We start from the raw sequence: 21343 nt of genomic DNA on the forward strand, positions 1-21343 counted from the left end.
CACCTGAGGTCCCTTCCTGCTTTACTGTGCTCAGGTACCATGCTTATTCTTATTGACTTCATCTCCGTAGTCTGAAATCGAAGCTGAAAATGTAACTCGTAGCTCTCTCTCAAATCCACAAAATAAGACTTGTAGCTTCTTCATGAAACATTACACTTTTAACTGAATAAGAGAGCAGGAGACACAGCTTTTAATACATTTCTGTCCATAAATATGTTAAATTAACTGAACAGACTTTCCACTTCATGGGATATGGGCAGAATGAAACTTATGCTGTCCTCGCAGTGTTGTCACAAGCATCAGCATTCTTTAGAGCACTAAATCTTTCCAAGAAGGGGCGCATCTTTATGGAACAACCACCGACCCAGCAAGTGACGAATGGTGGTCAGAGCCACCACATCTCGTAGAAACTCCGTGTCCCGCCTTCCAATTTCATGCACATACAAATGAATTTGCTGACAATTGCATATTAACATTTATTACATACTTCGAGCAATTTCTACGTGCAAATGACAATCATCATTTGTTGGTAACAGATACATTACTGCCTTTATAAAGTGATGCGTTACATTTCACGGTTACACACACCGCTGGTGACTGCTTTGAAGAACAGTAAAAGTTTGAAACATCAATGTATTTTGTGTAAGCTGCAGATGAGTAGCTACCATATTAAAAGTACCAACCTTTATACATTGTTGGTTTTTGTCTGCATTGATATCATTAGACCTACTTTGTGAAGTAAAGGATGAACATTTGAAAACAGGATTTTGTGTTAATATGTAGTGACTACCTACAGAAGATGGGAACGACTAGTCGTAACTGACTGGATCAAATATAGGAAGCAAGAACCAATTCATAGCTGGGGGGGGGGGGGGGGGGAGATAGAGAAGGGACTGAAACAGGTTTGTAACTATCTGTGATGTTATTCCATCTGTACATTGAGCAACCTATGTAGGAAGAGAAATTTGTTAACATCGGGCATAGATTTAAGTGTCAGGAAGTCGTTTCTGAAAGTATTTGTATGGAGTGTAGCCATGTATGGAAGTGAAACATGGACGATAACTAGTTTGGACAAGAAGAGAATGGAAGCTTTCGAAATGTGGTGCTACAGAAGAATGCTGAAGATAAGGTGGGTAGATCACGTAACTAATGAGGAGGTATTGAATAGGATTGGGGAGAAGAGAAGTTTGTGGCACAACTTGACTAGAAGAAGGGGTCGGTAGGTAGGACATGTTTTGAGGCATCAAGGGATCACAAATTTAGCATTGGAGGGTAGTGTGGAGGGTAAAAATCGTAGAGGGAGACCAAGAGATGAATACACTAAGCAGATTCAGAAGGATGTGGGCTGCAGTAGGTACTGGGAGATGAAGAAGATTGCACAGGATAGAGTAGCATGGAGAGCTGCATCAAACCAGTCTCAGGACTGAAGACCACAACAACAACAACAACAACATGTAGGAAACAACGAAGAAATTTTGGAAGAGAATGAAAGTACAGGGAGGAGAAATAGAAGCTGTGTGGTTTGCCAATGCCATTGTAATTGTCGGATACAGATAGGTATACGGAAGAACAGTGGAATGGAATGTATAGTGTCTGCAAAAAGAATACAAGATGAATATCAATAAGAGTAAAACAATGGTAATTCAATCTAGTTGAATTAAATCAGATGATGCTGAGGGGATTGAATTAGGAAATGAGACACTAGATTTGTTTTGCTATGTGGGCAGGAAAATAAGTAATAATGCCTGAAATATAGAGACTATTGCCGTAGAAGAAGCTGAGTAGGACAGTCACTGTGGTGTAGCGGTTATGATACTAGACTGTTAAATGGAGAGTTGTGGGTTCAAAACTCACTTGAACTGTAAAATTTAAATTTCTATATTCAGTTCGAGTACATTCTAGAAGTATCCACAAATGTCAAGAATCATTGTACTGGAATGTTCTCTTAACTGTATACATACCGTATGTGTTCAGAACGGAGGCAGTTCGCTCTGCGCTGTTGCATCTGCAAGTGCTGAATAACCCTTCGTTGAGTGAAGTTAGTGTTTGTCATTCATCTACTTACACCTTTTTCTACATGATATTATTTTGGTGGAAATGCTGGGTATTGGAACTAGTGATAGCGCACATTATTGACGACACAGTGGCTCCCATCAGGCCATGACAGAGTCGCCGTTTACGTGGCTAAACCTGAGTTCCATCCATATTCAACAGATCGCAATCTATCGGGGACAGAAGAAGATGACGTTACACTAACAGCAACTGAGTTCCAGCAATATTCAGCAGATTGCAATCTATCGGAGACAGAAGAAGACGACGGCGTTACGATGATGGCAACTGTGTGCCACCACATGAGACATCCTTCCGGGTTTTCTGGTGATGATGGCCAAGATCCAAACAAGTGGCCGAAGTTAGAAGAGCGTATAGCCAAATTTAGCAAATGGGATGACATCATGTGTTTGGCTAACGTATTTTTCTGCTTGGAGGGCACTGCCAAGCAATGGTGTAAGAACGAGGAGAAGTTCACAAGCAGGAAAGTATTCCAGGCAGAACTGCGCCAGTATTTCGGCTACACACGACGACAGAAGTGCAAGGCTGAAGATTAATTAAAGTGCAGGGCACAGTATCCAGGAGAAACTACAGCATCCTACATTAAAGACGTCTTGGAACTGTGTAAAACAGTGGATCCTAGAGTGAAGGAGGAAGATAAGGTTGCACATCTTCATGAAGGGTGTTGCTGAGGACATGTATCAAGCCGTACTCCTGAAGGAGGTTTCGACAGCAGACGACTTCATAAAATGGTGCCAGTATATTGAGACAATGCATCAAAAAAGATTTACATGCAAGAAGTTTGAACAGCTTCCAGATGTTGAATCGATGTCTGTGATGGAGGAAACAACTGATTTCACAAGTGTTCATCAGATAGTGAGAGAGGAAGTTCAGAAGGCACTTGGATTGCATGGAGAGCAAAAAAACTGAGATGCCACAAGAGGTCATAAGAGAGGAAATGGAACAGACATTGAACCCAATCTCTTGTCTTTCATTTCCCTTTAAAACGTTGAAAAAGTCGAGACCCAGGTGAAGTTACATTCCTACAATGCCACATGAGGAACCTGTTTGGGCACCAAGGAAGACTGATATCTGGAGGACCCAGGATAACTAACCAGTATGTTTCCACTGCAGATGACCGGGACATGTGGTGTGCTGTTGTTGAGAGAGGCGGCAGATACTTGATGACCCCTGCGCCTGAACACAGCAGACAGATCTTAGACGACACCAACTCAGGCACGATGAAGATGAACATCGGGTACAGGACGACATAGGTCACCATTGCTGCAAGCTTGCCGCTGGAGAAGACACTCCCCAACATGCCAATCAAGGTCTCCATCCCCATTTAGAAGCTCCAACCAATCACCTTGGCACTGCAACATGGAAAATTAAAGGGTGCGACCTTCCTTGGAGGTGAGGCCACCGAACAGAAAAATCCTTCGCCATGTATCACTACAAAAATGATAGGAAACTAGGTCAATATCCTCATGGATGGCTGACCAGCGTAAGATCTTGTGTACTCTGGGGCATCATATTCAGTCATTTTGGAGAAGTACTGTTGCCAGTTGCAGCAAATCATATTCGTCGACAACAAAACATCCCTGCTGAAGGTGGCTAGTTGTAAATATATAAAACCTACAGGAAGGTATCATTCGTGTGGGTATAAGTGGCCATAAACAGCCCTTAGAATACATTGTCGTAAAAGAGTGTAGTCATGACATCATTCTCGGATGGGACTTTTTGAAAGCTTCTCAGGCAGTTACAGATTGTGGCCACTTGAAGATTATGCTAGACGAGATGAGAGACTGTGGACAGGAAGATGCGCATCCAAGTGTGTGGAGACTGTGTTGGATGAAGTGATCATTCCTGCAGTCAGCACTAGAAAGGTAACTGTCACGTGTCATGCCATGCATCAATCCATGGATCTTGTAGTGGAATGTAAGAGAAGCATACCACTGAAGAATAATTTGGTCATCCCAGCCCCTGTCGTCTCATGTAAGAACGGCTTCGGTGAATTGTGGATAGTTACCTGTCGCCGAGAACCGGAGATCCAGCCAAGACGCATGTGCATAGCAAACGCTGAGCTGTTAATTGCAGAACAGCTGAGCATCATAGAGACCTCCCATGCCGAGTCTGCGGGCGAAATTGGCGCTACCACTACGAGACAAGACCTAGCTCGACCATCACCAGATCTCACTAAGGAACAACAGAAGAAGCTACTTGCCATTCTTCAAGAGTTCTCTGAATGCTTCTATCCACAGATGAAGAGCAAATTAGACAAATCGATGGTGAAGCACTGGAGACCATCAACCAATAAACCAGAGAGCGTACCATCTGTCAGCAATGAAACATCGAATAATTCGCGATGAGTTAGAGAAAATGATGAAGAATGACATCATTCAGCCTTCATAGAGCCCATGGTCGTCACCAGTGGTTCTCGTCAGGAATAAGGATGGCAGTTGGCGCTTTCGTGTTGATTACAGGAAGCTTCATAAGATAACTAAAAAGGACATTTACCCCCTTCCACGAATTGACGATACAATAGATTGTCTGAAGGGGGCTAAGTTTTTCTCAACCATTGACATGGACTCGGGATACTGGCAAATCGAAGAAGATGAGGCTGATCGTGAGAAAACTGCATTCATCACCCCTTAGGGCCTGTGTGAGTTTAAGGTAATGCCGTCTGTCTTGTGTAATGCACCAGCAAGTTTAGAACGGATGATGGATAATCTTCTAATTCACCTAGAGTGGATGATGTGTCTGTTATTTATGACATTATAGTGTTCTCAGAGACATCTGATGAACACGTAACAAGACTGAGGGCCGCTCTTAAGTGTCTCCAACAAGGTGGACTGAAACTTAATCCAAGATAGTGTCTCTTTTGAGCAAAAGAAATCAATATTCTTGGACACATTGTGTCAAACGAAGGTGTGCGGCCAGGCCCAGAAAAAGTGAGATCTAAACTGAATTTCCTATTCCTAAACGTATTAGAGAGACATGAGGCTTCCTCGGATTATATTCTGATTACTTTTGATTTATCAATGGCTTTAAAGCCAGGCCACACCAAGAGTTGTTAAAAGCCGATGCTAAACATATCTGGGATGGGTAACAAGTTTCTTTCAATGTGCTGCGAAAAGCTCCGATGACTGACCCTGTAATTGGTCTGTATGATGAGAGAGCACCTACAGAACTTCACACAGATGCCATTGGGTATGGGATCGGTGCTGTTCTGGTGCAAATTTTGAGTGGAAGGGAGAAGGTTATAGCCTATGCTTCTAGGACACTTACAAAAGTCGAGAGAAACTTCGCAACTACAGAAGAGAATGTCTTGCTGTGATCTGGGCCATGTGCAAATTTCAACAGTATCTCAATGGAAGGCCATTCACAGTTGTTACAGAAGGTCTTAAGGCTCCAACAGGACGACTCGCCAGCTGAGCACTACATCTCCAAGAGTATGACAATACCATAGTGTACAAAAGTGAAAGAAAACACCAAGATGCCAACTGTCTCTCAAGAAACCCTGTGCAAAACCATCAAGACTTTGATGAATATAGCGGCTGCCTTGCTGCACTCCAGGATCTCTCTGCTGAGCAGGCGGAGGACACCACGATATCTCAAATTATGCTTGCCTAAAATCGGTCAGAGGGTGTGAAAGGACAATTTAAGGTAGTTAATGGATTACTTTGCAAGAAAAACTTTGATCTGTTTGGAAAGAGGTGGCTACCAGTGATTCCTAAACACATGCACTTGGATGTTCTACAGAATTTCCATGACACACCTGAGGGCAGACATTTACGATTTATTAACACATACAATAGGATCCGCAAGAGATTTTTCTGGCCAGGTTTATTTAGGAGTGTCCGTCACTATGTCGCACTGTCGAGAGTGCCAGAGGAGAAAGGCAGTTCCTCAGAAACCACCTGACCGACTCATACCAATTCCACCAGCCGAAATGCCTTTCCAGCGTGTTGGGATTGACCGCCTTGGACTATTTCAAACGTCTGCTAGTGGCAACAGATGATTATTGTTTGCACTGATTATCTGACAACTATGCCATTACAAAAGCCGTGAAAACAGCCGAAGCATTTGAGGTAGCCAAATTCATCATGGAAGACATTGTAGCAAAACAAGGTTCCCCAAGGTCATTAATTACCTATTGAGGGAAAGTTTTTCAATCAAATCTTGTGACAGAGATAAACCTTGGTGCAACATTACTCATCACGTGACGACTGCCTACCATCTGCAAAATAACGGGCTTACTGAACATCTTAATAAGACATTGGCTGACATGCTATCAATGTTCGTCAATGTTTAGCAGAGCAACTGGGATGAGGTGCTACCTTTCATTATGTTTGCCTACAACAGCGCCAAAACAAGACACCACATGATTTACGCCATTTCTCCTGGTGCAAGGGTGTGAGGCAACTACGACAATGTACAGTGTTTCCGTTACATCCTGATGACGTGGACGATAACTACATCAGCCAAGTGTTAACCAGAGCTGAGGAATCTCGGCAGTTAGCTCAACTCCGCACGCTGCAGGCTCAAGAAAACGATTGTAGAAGGTATGACGCGAGCCACAGCCCTCTTGTCTATCGGCCGGGGGACCTCGTCTGGATCTTCACTCCTGTTCGGAAGGTTGGTCTCTCTGAGAAGCTCCTCAGGCAGTACATTGGACCTTATAAGGTTGTAAAACAGTTGTCTGATGTTACTTATGAAGTTGAAAATTTTGACCCCGACACAAGATGACGAAAGATCAGAGATATGGTCCACGTCCTTCGAATGAAGCCCTATAAGGATCCTGCAACCCAGGGTAAATTCGAAGGTCCATTGACAGGCAACAAGTGGAAATGTGGACAAAAAGCGTAGTGGCAAAGGAAGTTCTAAGAAGTTTTGAAATATTGTGCTACAGAAGAATGCTGAAGAGTAGGTGGTTAGATTGAGTAATTAATAAAGACACACCTATAAAATTGTGGAGCAGACACAACTTGTCTGAAAGAAGGAATAAGGTGATAGGATATGCCCTGATGCATCTAGTGGGAACAGTTAGAGAGAGAGAGAGAGGAGAGTGAGAGTTATTAGCACTATTTTTATTCCAAGGTGAAAAGACTTGCACGGACTAGGCTAGCATAGAGAGCAGCATCAAACCCATCTTCAGACTGAAGACCTCGATAATGGTAACAGCAACCACCACCACAACCACCACCACCACCACCACCACCACCTCCTCCTCCACCACCACCACTGTTACATAGTTGGGGGGTGGGGGGGGGGGGGGGAATGGGTGTAACGCGCAAATCCATTGGTTTGTGGATAGCATCGTCTTATGGGAGAGAAGGCATTTTCCTAGTAATCTGTGTCTTTAGCAATAATTCTCACCTCTTGTTCAGTTTTCATACGAACTGTGTGAGGTACCACTTGATTGTTTTACAAGACGTGCTCAAAGACCTGCCTGTCTTACCAAACCAGTTAATGCAAATGCTGGGATTGCATTAATGACAAAATTGACCCCTCCTCCCCATTCTGGTCCAGGCTTGTAAGTTTGTTCTCTGCATTTAATGACATTGTTAAATCCTAATCTTCCTCCTTCCATCAGAGTAATCATTACCATTCTTGATTTAATAAAAGATTACAGCAAAGAAAAAAAAGTTTAATTTACAAACACATTTAAGATGTTATTCTCGAGAATGTCATCACTCTGAACAGAGTATTTTGTAATAAGTATTAGCACTTTAAGTGAAACTAACTCAACTGATAAGAAAGAAAATTAAGTAAATGATTTAAACAGTTTCCAATAGTTTTATGATTGTGAGGGTAACATTCACATCCAGGTCTGTCACTGTATATGGCCCCTGGTAATGCTTGTTTTGTCCTTTTTTCTGGTGACAAGGTTTCTTCCCCCCCCCCCCCCCCCTCCTCCTCCTCCTCCTCCTCCTCCTCCTCCTCCTCCTCCTCCTCCACCGCTTGATCACCTGGTACTGGCAGAAGTAAAGCTGTGAGGACAGGTTGCGAGTTGTGCTTGGGTAGCTCAGTTGGTAGAGCACTTGCTTGCCTGCAAAAGGCAAAGGTCCTGAGTTCGAGTCACGGTCTGGACACACAGTTTTGATCTACCAGGAAGCAAAAACTGATTTGACATTAGATGTTAGATGGCCAGAATCTGGCTGTAACCACATGATCTACATTTATAGACAAAATATCCACAAATGTAGCTTTTGTTTCTTCATAAAAAATAAAAAGCTTTCATATCTTCAAACATTGTCATTACACAGTCATATTGCAGCAGGCCATCAAATATCAAATTCCATGAGTTAACAAATTTATTAGGGACAGAAGGAGCTGCATAATTCATATCATGTATTCACCTCAGACCATTTCGCAAGAAAATGGCAGGACATGTATACAGTGTCATTCCATGCCAAGTGGCCTAAATTTAAATTAGGTCCCCACTCAGCCCTCTCCAGTTTTGATGAAATTTTTACAGGATGTATGTATGTATGAGGGGACATGAAGCCATGCCAAATTACACCTTGATGAGTAGATTGGTGCAGTCATTAACTGTGCTTTTGTAAAGCTTAGTTTTTTCCATTTTGCAACAGACACCAATAAAACACAAAGTTTGCTTTACTGTTGACCATGAGTTAAGAATACTCAATTGTTGTAACTCCATGATTCCGTTCAACTTCTTAGATACAACAGTGTAATTACTGAACCTGTGCTCAATGTACAGCAGATTTATCACACTTTGCTATCAAAGCAGCTCACAAATCATGTGACAAATTTGGATCATGTTTTGGCAGCTTGTTTCATATAAGAGAATGACTTTCTGGTGATGACTTCTTCCTCATTTGCAGCCAACCGACATGTCATAAAGCTGTTCACATAATTACCAAGTTATCCTAGATTAAAATAGATGAAAAAAAGTAGGAAAAGACAGTTAGATATTTACCATAAAGAAGACACGTCAAGTTGCAGACAGACATAATTAAAAGACACTTACATATAGCATTTGTCCACAGCCTTCTTGAGTAAAACGGAGACACACACTCACACACAAGCAAGCAAACACTCTCTCTCTCTCTCTCTCTCTCTCTCTCTCTCTCTCTCTCTCCCTCTCCCCCTCTCCCCCTCTCCCTCTCTCTCTCTCTGACAAACCCGTCATTCTCTAGATATTTATTTTGCCAATTTTCTGTTAGAAATTATAACAAAAATAAAATGAACTGTGTTTGTTGTGAAGTATCAAAATAAACATTGTTTCCATGTATCCATGGAAATACCTTTCAAATTATGAAACAATTGTCACAGATATATGTGTAATGTGCAAGTGTGTAAGTATAGTATCTGTGTTAAGAAACATGATCCTGTAAAGTCTCTGTATGCTGGGCGCAGCTGCTTCACGTGTCCACGCGATTTTGTAAACGTGTTTGCAACAATGCCTCTTCATAGCTCTATAGACTGCTAATGTTTCCGCCTACATCCATTTATGCTCCACAGTTGAAAGGTGTCAAAAGCATTGTCAGGTGTCAGGGATTATCTTAAATTGACTCAACTGTAGAAGTGTCGTAGTGCTAATGAATACACTCCTGGAAATGGAAAAAAGAACACATTGACACCGGTGTGTCAGACCCACCATACTTGCTCCGGGCACTGCGAGAGGGCTGTACAAGCAATGATCACACGCACGGCACAGCGGACACACCAGGACCCGCGGTGTTGGCCGTCGAATGGCGCTAGCTGCGCAGCATTTGTGCACCGCCGCCGTCAGTGTCAGCCAGTTTGCCGTGGCATACGGAGCTCCATCGCAGTCTTTAACACTGGTAGAATGCCGCGACAGCGTGGACGTGAACCGTATGTGCAGTTGACGGACTTTGAGCGAGGGCGTATAGTGGGCATGCGGGAGGCCGGGTGGACGTACCGCCGAATTGCTCAACACGTGGGGCGTGAGGTCTCCACAGTACATCGATGTTGTCGCCAGTGGTCGGCGGAAGGTGCACGTGCCCGTCGACCTGGGACCGGACCGCAGCGACGCACGGATGCACGCCAAGACCGTAGGATACTACGCAGTGCCGTAGGGGACCGCACCGCCACTTCCCAGCAAATTAGGGACACTGTTGCTCCTGGGGTATCGGCGAGGACCATTCGCAACCGTCTCCATGAAGCTGGGCTACGGTCCCGCACACCGTTAGGCCGTCTTCCGCTCACGCCCCAACATCGTGCAGCCCGCCTCCAGTGGTGTCGCGACAGGCGTGAATGGAGGGACGAATGGAGACGTGTCGTCTTCAGCGATGAGAGTCGCTTCTGCCTTGGTGCCAATGATGGTCGTATGCGTGTTTGGCGCCGTGCAGGTGAGCGCCACAATCAGGACTGCATACGACCGAGGCACACAGGGCCAACACCCGGCATCATGGTGTGGGGAGCGATCTCCTACACTGGCCGTACACCACTGGTGATCGTCGAGGGGACACTGAATAGTGCACGGTACATCCAAACCGTCATCGAACCCATCGTTCTACCATTCCTAGACCGGCAAGGGAACTTGCTGTTCCAACAGGACAATGCACGTCCGCATGTATCCCGTGCCACCCAACGTGCTCTAGAAGGTGTAAGTCAACTACCCTGGCCAGCAAGATCTCCGGATCTGTCCCCCATTGAGCATGTTTGGGACTGGATGAAGCGTCGTCTCACGCGGTCTACAAGTCCAGCACGAACGCTGGTCCAACTGAGGCGCCAGGTGGAAATGGCATGGCAAGCCGTTCCACAGGACTACATCCAGCATCTCTACGATCGTCTCCATGGGAGAATAGCAGCCTGCATTGCTGCGAAAGGTGGATATACACTGTACTAGTGCCGACATTGTGCATGCTCTGTTGCCTGTGTCTATGTGCCTGTGGTTCTGTCAGTGTGATCATGTGATGTATCTGACCCCAGGAATGTGTCAATAAAGTTTCCCCTTCCTGGGACAATGAATTCACGGTGTTCTTATTTCAATTTCCAGGAGTGTAAATGTATTGAAACTTCATGCATAATGCGGCAGTTTTTCACACATCTCAGTGTTTATGGCATCATATCTCTTGAATTATGTGCCGTGCAATGGTGTACTTGGGTAGGTACATTCAGCAACATATGTGGGTAGCGTTTGTGAAATATGTTGTGAAAGAATTAGTAGTAGGGAGCAGTAAATTTAAATGTCTGGTGTGATGCAACAGTTTTTCATGCATCACAAATTTATGATGTCTCTTCTGGACTGTGTGTGGTACCATGATAAAATGTTGTAGGTACATTCCGAGGCATATGTGGATACTATGTGCAAAGTCTATTGAGAATGGAGTTAGTTGTAAAGAAGTGATAGAATTTAAATGTCATGCACAGTGTGGCAGTTTTTCACACACCTCGGTGTTTGATGTCATTTTTACTGAACAATGTTAGGTAGGTGGTTCTTAGCCACACAGCGATTATTGCTCGACGGTAAAGGATGGATGTACTAAATATTGTTAAAATCGCTTCAGTGGTTTGGGAGGAGACTGGACACACACACACACACACACACACACACACACACACACACAGGCACAGTTATCCATGTGCATTCATTTTTATAATATGTGTGGGTATAGATCATTGCCTTTCTTTTAGCATTGCTCATTACCTGAACAGCATAGTGTCGATTTATGTAATGTACATTTGTCGTTTCAGTTTCTGCAAAAAGTTTATTGAGATACAGCTTACTGCTAATAGTAAATATACACCTCACTTGGGAAATTTTAGGAGTTCGAATATCTGGTACAGTTACTGCTCTTCATTTATATTTTTGTCACTTTTGTAGTTTGTATTACAAAATTGCATAATGGTTTTGGCATGTGATTATACTTACAGGACTTGGTCAACTGTAACTGCACGGGCTGGATCAGATACAGGTTGGCCTGATGTGTCTGGAGCAGGCAGTGGTGGGGATGGCAGCATTCAGCCCGGAGGTGACAGTAAAGACCCATGGCCAGCAGTTACTACCAGTGCAGCAGCTGCATTCACAGACCTTGTACCAGAATTTGAACCAGGAAAGCCATGGAAGGCAAGAATCATAAATCATTTTGTTTCCTTTATTTATTTCCTTTGTACATAGGAAGAGCAGGATGGTTAAGCTTAAACATTTTCTTCAGTTTTACTTACCTTCCCATACTTGCTACACTCAAATCTTTGTGTATAATTTGCAGTTTTTCCATGCTAAGGGTTTTGTTCTTTTTGCTGAGCACTTTGTTCCATTAGTGGATATAGAGACTGCATGTTCCATTAGCGGATATAAAGACTGCACAAGTGATTGATTACATCTCTCTCTGCAAGCTGTTATTTATACAGTTGATTCTTGTGGGAAAAATATGTAGAAACCACCTTATCGTTCATAGATATTTGTTGAAAATTTTTCTTACAGTTCTGAAATAATTTTTCTTCACTTATTTTGCATCCTGAAGCATTTCTCTGAACTCCTATGTTTGTTAAACGTGGGTACTGCTCCACTTCCTCCTCCTACTGCTCAGTAGGCCTAAACATTCTCAAAATGTTTTTACAAGTGTTTTGTAAACAGACTCCTATACAGATAGACGATAATTTTCCAATATCACACCAATGAATCGCAACTTTCTTTTGATGAGAGATCCTCAGCAGTGGGATAATTTTTTGAAACCATTTATATGGTGACGTAGGTTAAGGGCACTGGTATCACACCCTGCAGCCATTCGCCTTGGCGGGCCTTTGTATGCGAGTAATCAACACAGAAAAACAGTCCAGAATTTTGAGTGATGCTCTAGTGCTTTAAAAAGTAAGGATCAACACACTGTTTGTGTAAGTAAGGGTTAAGGTACAAGCCTCATGTGCAGAAGGTTGCGGGTTCAAATCTGTTCAGGTGCTTTGAATTTTTTATGTTAAAATCTATTTTAAAATAACTTTGGTCATTTTTATTAATCAATTAATTGATGAAAAAGTAATTTTTTTATTTCTGTTCATTTGTCACGTCATTTTAATCATTGTATTGATTTTCCATTTGCTCTCATTTTTCTTCGTATAATTTTTTTCTTACTTAGAACGTTTGTTCATGTGATGTCTATTATTTTTGTGTGTTAACAATTCCTAATTTTGTTTGATTTTCATTTTATCCATAATCCCCTCTTTCATTTGAATTTTCATCTGTGTTATTTTGTCCACAGTACAATAATAATTTAGGTCCTAAATGTTTGTATTATGATTACCATCCAAAAAAGGAAAAATAAATTTTCGACACCAATGCACAGCCAATATAAATACAGTGAAATCCTGCTTTTACACTTCTCAAGGGGCTTCAAAAAATGGTGTAAAATTCAGGAAAATGTAAAATGTGAAAATAACATTCTAAGCGGTAAAAGTTATGTATAGTATCCCCTTGCATTTTCACACTTTATGTAAGCTTTATGCACATAATATGCGTCAAAACTCTCCTCAGGGACTTGTCTATCACCTAAAAAACAGGCTGTCTGAATTTTGTAGTATGTTTAGCCACGGATGTAAGTGGAACTGGTAACTGCCTGGGAAGTAGAAATGTCAGGCTTAAATTCATACATCATAATCGATGCTTTTTAAAAGCCTGTGACTGTCATTCATTATTTAAATAATGGAACACTGCACTAGTTAAGTATTTTTTCATGCTTAGAACAACGCATTTCAAAAATTTATTCTCGTTGTGAAGTGCAAATATTTACATATTTTGTGTGGTGTTTGCATATATGTTGTTCTGCATCTCTTGTGCTACAGCCATCTTTTTGGGGCTATAAGAAACCACATACACCCAAACTCTCACTCGCATTCTTTGTTTGTGAAACACAAACGAAAAATGCTTACATAAATACGAGGTATGTCCACAGAGTAAGTTCCGTTTGGTTATATAAAACAAACGTGTACAGATACAGTAAAAATATTTATTGTACAAAAATCTGCAACTGCTAAACTACTTTTCTACATAGCTTCAAAAATTTTGTAGGCACTTGTCATAGCATGGCACAAGTTGTTGTATGCCTTCTTCATAGAAGGTTGCCGCCTGTGTATTCAACCATCTGATGACCACCAAGGACAGATTGTAGGTGCAAGAAGAGATGAAAGTTGCTAGGAACGAGGTCCTGGCTGTACAGAGGATGATCAAACGCGTCCCAATGAAATTCCCATAAGAGGTGTTTGGTCACATTTGCCATGTGAGGTCAGGCATTATTGTGGAAAAAAACACCACCTTTTGACAGTAATACTTGTTCTGTATTGTGCGGCGCAGTTTCGTAATGGTCTCGCAGTAACCACGTGCATTGATTGTTTGCCCTCGTGGTAAGAAATCAGTCAGCAAAATGCCTTTTCTGTCCCAAAAAACGGTGCATGTGACTTATCGAGGTGTCCAGATTTGCTTAGGCTTAACCTTTGTTGGGGATGAAGTGCACCACCGTTCCATTGATTGCCCCCTCACCTCCAGCGGTGTCGTACGATCCCCCGTGACTATCCGAAACCATCGCCTTCTTCATTGTAGCGTGTAAAAACTGAAGTGCACTGCCCATCCATTGTTTTTTGTGTTGTTCAGTAAGAATTTTGGGTACCTAATGTGAGCAAAGTTTTCGAAATGTCAGTTTTGCAGTTACAGTTTCATGAATTAGTGATCGTGAGATTTGTGGAACTTCCCTAGCAAGGTCACTAAGTGTAAACTTAATGGTTGTGCTTAATCTTCTCTTCAATTGTGTGAACCAGCTCATCAGTAACCACAGAGAGGCGTACACTTCGTTCTCATCATGCACTTGATCACATTCTTCATTGAACATGCTGACCCCATCTTCAAACCATTGAATCACTTATGCAGATTTGCCGATGAATTTCCTTTGGTTTTAACTTTCTTTGCATTTAGAAAACAAATCACAAATCTGATTTCAGACGCGGTGGCGTTTTCAATTATGGCTGACATGATAAAGAAGCACTATGTCAGCAGCAGCGATCTGAAAATAGTGTACATGTTATCTCCTTGAGTCAGAGTAATTGCCACGCTTTCTCGGAACTGCGATCGTTGCGCTGCCGTGGATAGAAATAGAAACGGAACTTACTTTGTGGACGACCCTCGTATTTGCAATTGACAGCAAGAATAAATTCTCAAAATGTGTCCTGCTGACTGTGAAAAAATACATGACTGGTGCTCTGTTTAAACCAGAAACATTTGAGTGATGCAAAGAAAGCAAAGGCGTCAACTATCGCAACAAGTGGCCCAGCAATGAATGCATCATGCGAAACGTGTGGCCGAGTAATGCAAAGCTTTCACGTCAGAACAATCACAAAGCCGTGCATGTGCAGCGGAGACGGTTTGGAAACGGTTGTAATGGTCACAATATATGTATTCGAACCGAGGAGGTTAGAATCTAACTTCTTTGATTCGAAGGAAGTTACACTCAACAGCTAACATGCCAAGTAGAACTTGGCAGCAGCGAGAGATAAAGCACGATTTGTTCTGTTTTCTACTGATTCAGGTCTGCTAAACAGAGCACCCTGCTGTCAGGAAACTTAAGCACATAATATTTGTAAACACTACAGGAAGTTGAATGCCATGTCAGCATCATTTTACACAAGTTGTCAGTATTTTCTCCATGATCTTCTTTTCGTAAAGTGTAAATTGCCAGACAATTATAAATTTGTTAACGCAAAACAAAGTGCAAATTAAGATTTTGAACATACGAAATTTGACGGGAGCAATAAAAAATGCCATAAACTGTGGGAAAATGTTAATTTTGGGAATGTAAAAGTGGAGTAATGCTGTAGATATTTCATCTTTTGTTTTTTGACTGACAGATCGCGAGTTTCAAATGTTTAAATACTATGATGGATAAAAATAATTAAATTGACATGCAAAAAGATTGCAGTTGAAAACATTAATGTGGTGATCAAAATGATGTGACAAAGTAATTAATATAAGAAAATTACATTTCAATCAGTTAATTGAATAAAAATAATGATCAGTCATTTTGATAAAGGTTTAAAAACCAATCATTTCAAAGGATCTGATGATTTTTGAAGCCACAACTATCCTGTATAACATAACTTTTTAAGGCTGTGCACCACCAAGTGAAATTCCAAAATTCTTTTCATCGATTACTTGCAATAAGATGCTACCAGGGCAAATGGCTGCAGGGTGTGACACCTGCGACCTTAACCTACATCGCTGTATAGATGGTTCCAAAAAGTCTATCCCACCACTGAGGACCTCTCGTTGTTGGTGTAAGTTACCAGTCCATCACATCACCCATATGTCTTTTTTTCTCTCTAAAGTTTTGTAATCACAAACTTCTGACTCATGAATCCTGTAATTGAAGGTTACTGTGTTCATTTTTAGTGTAATGCGCACATCTACATAATTTATCTCATTTAGTGTCAGTTGCCAATTTTAATATCGAGATAGAAATCAAATCAAAGAATTTTCTTTGGATAACAATTAATGGTAGATAATTGCACAAAATTCAAATGCCTGAAGGTACAAGCAGTGTTATTTACAACTGTCGGGATAGTTTGGCTTGCATGTACATTCAGACATAAAGATATGGTATTTAATATAGTTCCTGGATTGCAACATCATTTCCTTCACATAGCAATCAGACAAGTCGAATTGAGTAATGTCTTACCAATCGTGTGAATATGATAAGAGTGTTGCAGATAGTCTGTTCCAAGCATGAAAGATACCTTTTGCAAACATTGACCTTCTGTCAGCCCTCCATAAATATTGCATTTCTAACCTATTTTCTTATATTTAAACACTTCCTGATTATTACTTACAAGTAGCTACAACAGAACTGATAGCACCAACTTGAGCTGTGGACAGCAGTGATTGAATAGGTATTACTAAACGTTCACTGACTACCTGCGTGAAGAAAATTTTTCACTGCACCCCTTGTGCCAGTAAGGGTATAACATACTTGTCCTCCTTCAATGTAGTACAACATGGTAAAGTTATTTATATGCAGAAAATAAAGCTAAGACAAACTATCTCTCGTAAAACAGTTCATAAGGATATAATTTTCTATAAAATACAGTTTGTTAGCAAAGGCACCATTTTCAAATTTTGAGGCAGAATTTGCGCGTATATTCATGATTATCACAAATTACAAATTTTTCAGGTTTCTAGTAATCCCTTATGTAGCATTCATCGCTGAAGAACTGAACATCTCTAAGTCAAGTGTTCAAGACATTCTCAAGAATGTTTTGAAGAAAAGAAAAATGTGTGCAAAGTTTGTCCTGCACTTCTTAACTAAAATGCCAACACATGGATGCCAGCTGCACCTTGATTGAAATGAAAAAGTGGACAATTAGTCCTGAAAAAAATTATGACTGGTGATAAGACTTGTGTTACCAATATAACCTAGTACAAAGTGCAGAATGGGTCTCTGATGATTCACCAAAACTGAAGAAGACAAAATTAAGACAATGCTCACTGTCGTCTCTGGTGCTTACAAAATTATCCACAGGGAATTTGTTCTCAGCAGCGTCACTGTAAATTCCTGTCACGGACCAGTTGTGCATGAGAGGTCAGAGGGTTTGCCCACAACAGCGGAAGGGAAGGGATGTATTCTTGCTGCACGACAATGCGTCCGCTCACACCATTGTAGTTCTAGTACAGTTTCTAGTGATAAATAAGTGCCATTACTAAACCACCTTCCATATTCATGTGATTTTACACGAAGTGATCTTTTTTAATTTCCAAAAATAAAATAAAAAATCATGTGAAGGCTCAACACTTCAATAATATAACAGACCTTCAAGCCAGTGTGATGCCCAAGTTGATCATCATCCCAAGGAACGATGTTCCTGACAGTTTCACATGGACAGTTTCACATGGTTAGACCCTGCCATTGGTGGGGAGGCTTGCGTGCCTCAGCGATACAGATAACCGTACCATAGGTGCAACCACAATGGAGGGGTATCTGTTGAGAGGCCAGACAAACGTATGGTTCCTGAAGAGGGGCAGCAGCCTTTTCAGTAATTGCAGGGACAACAGTCTGGATGATTGACTGATCTGGCCTTGTAACACTAACCAAAACGGCCTTGCTGTGCTGGTACTGCAAACGGCTGAAAGCAAGGGGAAAGTACGGCCGTAATTTTCCCCTAGGGCATGCAGCTTTACTGTATGGATAAATGACGATGGCGTCCTCTTGGGTAAAATATTCCGGAGGTAAAATAGTCCCCCATTCGGATCTCTGGGTGGGGACCACTCAAGAGGACATCATTATCAGCAGAAAGAAAACTGGCATTCTACAGATCGGAGTGTGGAATGTCAGAGCCGTTAATCGGGCAGGTAGGTCAGAAAATTTAAAAAGGGAAATGGATAGGTTAAAGGTAGACATAGTGGGAATTAGTGAAGTTCAGTGGCAGCAGGAACAAGACTTCTGGTCAAGTGAATACTGAGTTATAAATACAAAATCAAATAGAGGAAATGCTGGAGTAGGTTTAATAATGAATAAAAAAGTAGGAGAGCAGGTAAGCTACTACAAATGGCATAGTGGACGAGTTATTGTGGCCAAGATAGACACGAACCCCATGCCTCCTACTACAGTAGTACAAGTTTATATGCCAAGTAGCTCTGCAGATGACGAAGAAATTGATGAAATGTATGATGAGATGAAATAAATTATTCAGATAGTGAAGGGAGATGAAAATTTGATAGTAATGGGTGACTGGAATTCGATAGTAAGAAAAGGGAGACAAGGAAATGTAGTGGGTGAATATGGATTGGGAGTAAGAAATTAAAGAGGAAGCCGCCTGGTAGAATTTTGCACAGAGCATAACTTAATCATAGCTAACACTTGGCTCAAGAATCACAGAAGAAGGTTGTATACATGGAAGAAGCCTGGAGATACTGGAATGTGTCAGATAGATTATATAATGCTAAGACAGAGATTTAGGAACAAAGTTTTCAATTGTAAGACATTTCCAGGGGCAGATGTGGACTCTGACCACAATCTATTGGTTGTGAACTGTAGATTAAAACTGAAGAAACTGCAAAAAGTTGAGAATTTAAGAAGATGGGACCTGGATAAATTGACTTAACCAGAGGTTGTCCAGTGTTTCAGGGAGAGCATAAGGGAATGATTGACACGAATGGGGGAAAGAAATACAGTAGAAGAAGAATGGGTAGCTTTGAAGAATGAAATAGTGAAGGCAGCGGAGGATTAAGTAGGTAAAAAGATGAGGGCTAATAGAAATACTTCAGTAACAGAAGAAATACTGAATTTAACTGATGAAAGGAGAAAATAGAAAAATGCAGTCAATGAAGCAGGCAAAAAGGAATACAAACGTCTCAAAAATGAGATCGACAGGAAGTGCAAAATGGCTAAGCAGGGATGGCTAGAGGACAAATGTAAGGATGTAGAGGCATATATCACTAGGGGTAAGATAGGTACGGCCTACAGGAAAATTAAAGAGACCTTTGGAGATAAGAGAACCACTTGTATGAACATCAAGAGTTCAGATGGAAACCCAGTTCTAAGCAAAAGGGGGAAAGCAGAAAGGTGGAAGGAGTATATAGAGGGTCTATACAAGGTCGATGTACTTGAGGGCAATGTTATAGAAATGGAAGTGTATGTAGATGAAGATGAAATGGGAGATGTCATACTGCATGAAGAGTTTGACAGAGCACTGAAAAACCAAAGTCGAAACAAGGTGAAGGCAGCGGAGGATTAAGTAGGTAAAAAGATGAGGGCTAATAGAAATACTTCAGTAACAGAAGAAATACTGAATTTAACTGATGAAAGGAGAAAATAGAAAAATGCAGTCAATGAAGCAGGCAAAAAGGAATACAAACGTCTCAAAAATGAGATGGACAGGAAGTGCAAAATGGCTAAGCAGGGATGGCTAGAGGACAAATGTAAGGATGTAGAGGCATATATCACTAGGGGTAAGATAGGTACGGCCTACAGGAAAATTAAAGAGACCTTTGGAGATAAGAGAACCACTTGTATGAACATCAAGAGTTCAGATGGAAACCCAGTTCTAAGCAAAAGGGGGAAAGCAGAAAGGTGGAAGGAGTATATAGAGGGTCTATACAAGGTCGATGTACTTGAGGGCAATGTTATAGAAATGGAAGTGTATGTAGATGAAGATGAAATGGGAGATGTCATACTGCATGAAGAGTTTGACAGAGCACTGAAAAACCAAAGTCGAAACAAGGCCCCGGGAGTAGACAAATTTCTATTAGAACTACTGATGGCCTTGGGAGAGCCAGTCCTGACAAAACTCTACCATCTGGTGAGGAAGATGTATGAGACAGGCGAAATACCCTCAGACTTCAAGAAGAATATAATAATTCCAATCCCAAAGAAAGCAGGTGTTGACAGATGTGAAAATTACCGAACTATCAGTTTAATAAGTCACAGTTGAAAAATACTAACGCGAATTCTTTACAGACGAATGGAAAAACTGGTAGAAGCGGACCTCGGGGAAGATCAGTTTGGATTCCGTAGAAATGTTGGAACACGTGAGGCAATACTAACCTTACGACTTATTTTAAAAGCTAGATTAAGAAAGGGCAAACCTTCGTTTCTAGTATTTGTAGACTTAGAGAAAGCTTTTGACAATGTTGACTGGAATACTCTCTTTCAAATTCTGAAGGTGGCAGGGGTAAAATACAGGGAGCAATCAGATGGCAGTTATAAGAGTCGAGGAACATGAAAGGGAAGTAATGGTTGGGAAGGGAGTGAGACAGGGTCGTAGCCTCTCCCTGATGTTGATCAATCTGTATATTGGGCAAGCAGTAAAGGAAACAAAAGAAAAATTGGGGGTAGGTATTGAAATCCAGGAAAAGAAATAAAAATTTTGTGGTTCACGGATGACATTGTAATTCTGTCAGAGACAGCAATGCACTTGGAAGAGCAGTTGAATGGAATGGACAGTGTCTTGAAAGGAGGCTATAAGATGAACATCAACAAAAGCAAAACGAGGATAATGGGATGTAGTCGAATTAAGTCGCGTGATGCTGAGGGAATTAGATTGGGAAATGAGACACTTAAAGTAGTAAAGGAATTTTGCTATTTGGGGAGCAAAATAACTGATGACAGTCGAAGTAGAGAGGATGTAAAATGTAGACTGGCAATGGCAAGGAAAGCGTTTCTGAAGAAGAGAAATTTCTTAACATCGAGTATAGATTTAAGTGCCAGGAAGTCGTTTCTGAAAGTATTTGTATGGAGTGTAACCATGTATGGAAGTGAAACATGGACGGTAAATAGTTTGGACAAGAACAGAATAGAAGCTTTCGAAATGTGGTGCTACAGAAGAA

The 21343-nt window shown here is 41.4% G+C and overlaps 1 protein-coding gene across 2 annotated transcripts in view; it reads left to right on the top strand.

Annotated features, from left to right (window-relative positions):
- Positions 1-21343, top strand: part of LOC126236371 (protein Gawky) — a 274769-nt gene that overhangs the window by 212252 nt on the left and 41174 nt on the right. For both annotated transcript variants that reach the window (XM_049945615.1, XM_049945616.1), the window contains one exon: positions 11920-12112. In XM_049945615.1, the coding sequence (XP_049801572.1) occupies positions 11920-12112 (193 nt within the window). The remainder of the gene's footprint in view (positions 1-11919; positions 12113-21343) is intronic.

Source organism: Schistocerca nitens, chromosome 2 (assembly GCF_023898315.1).
Source record: "Schistocerca nitens isolate TAMUIC-IGC-003100 chromosome 2, iqSchNite1.1, whole genome shotgun sequence".
NCBI classification, from domain to species: domain Eukaryota; kingdom Metazoa; phylum Arthropoda; class Insecta; order Orthoptera; family Acrididae; genus Schistocerca; species Schistocerca nitens.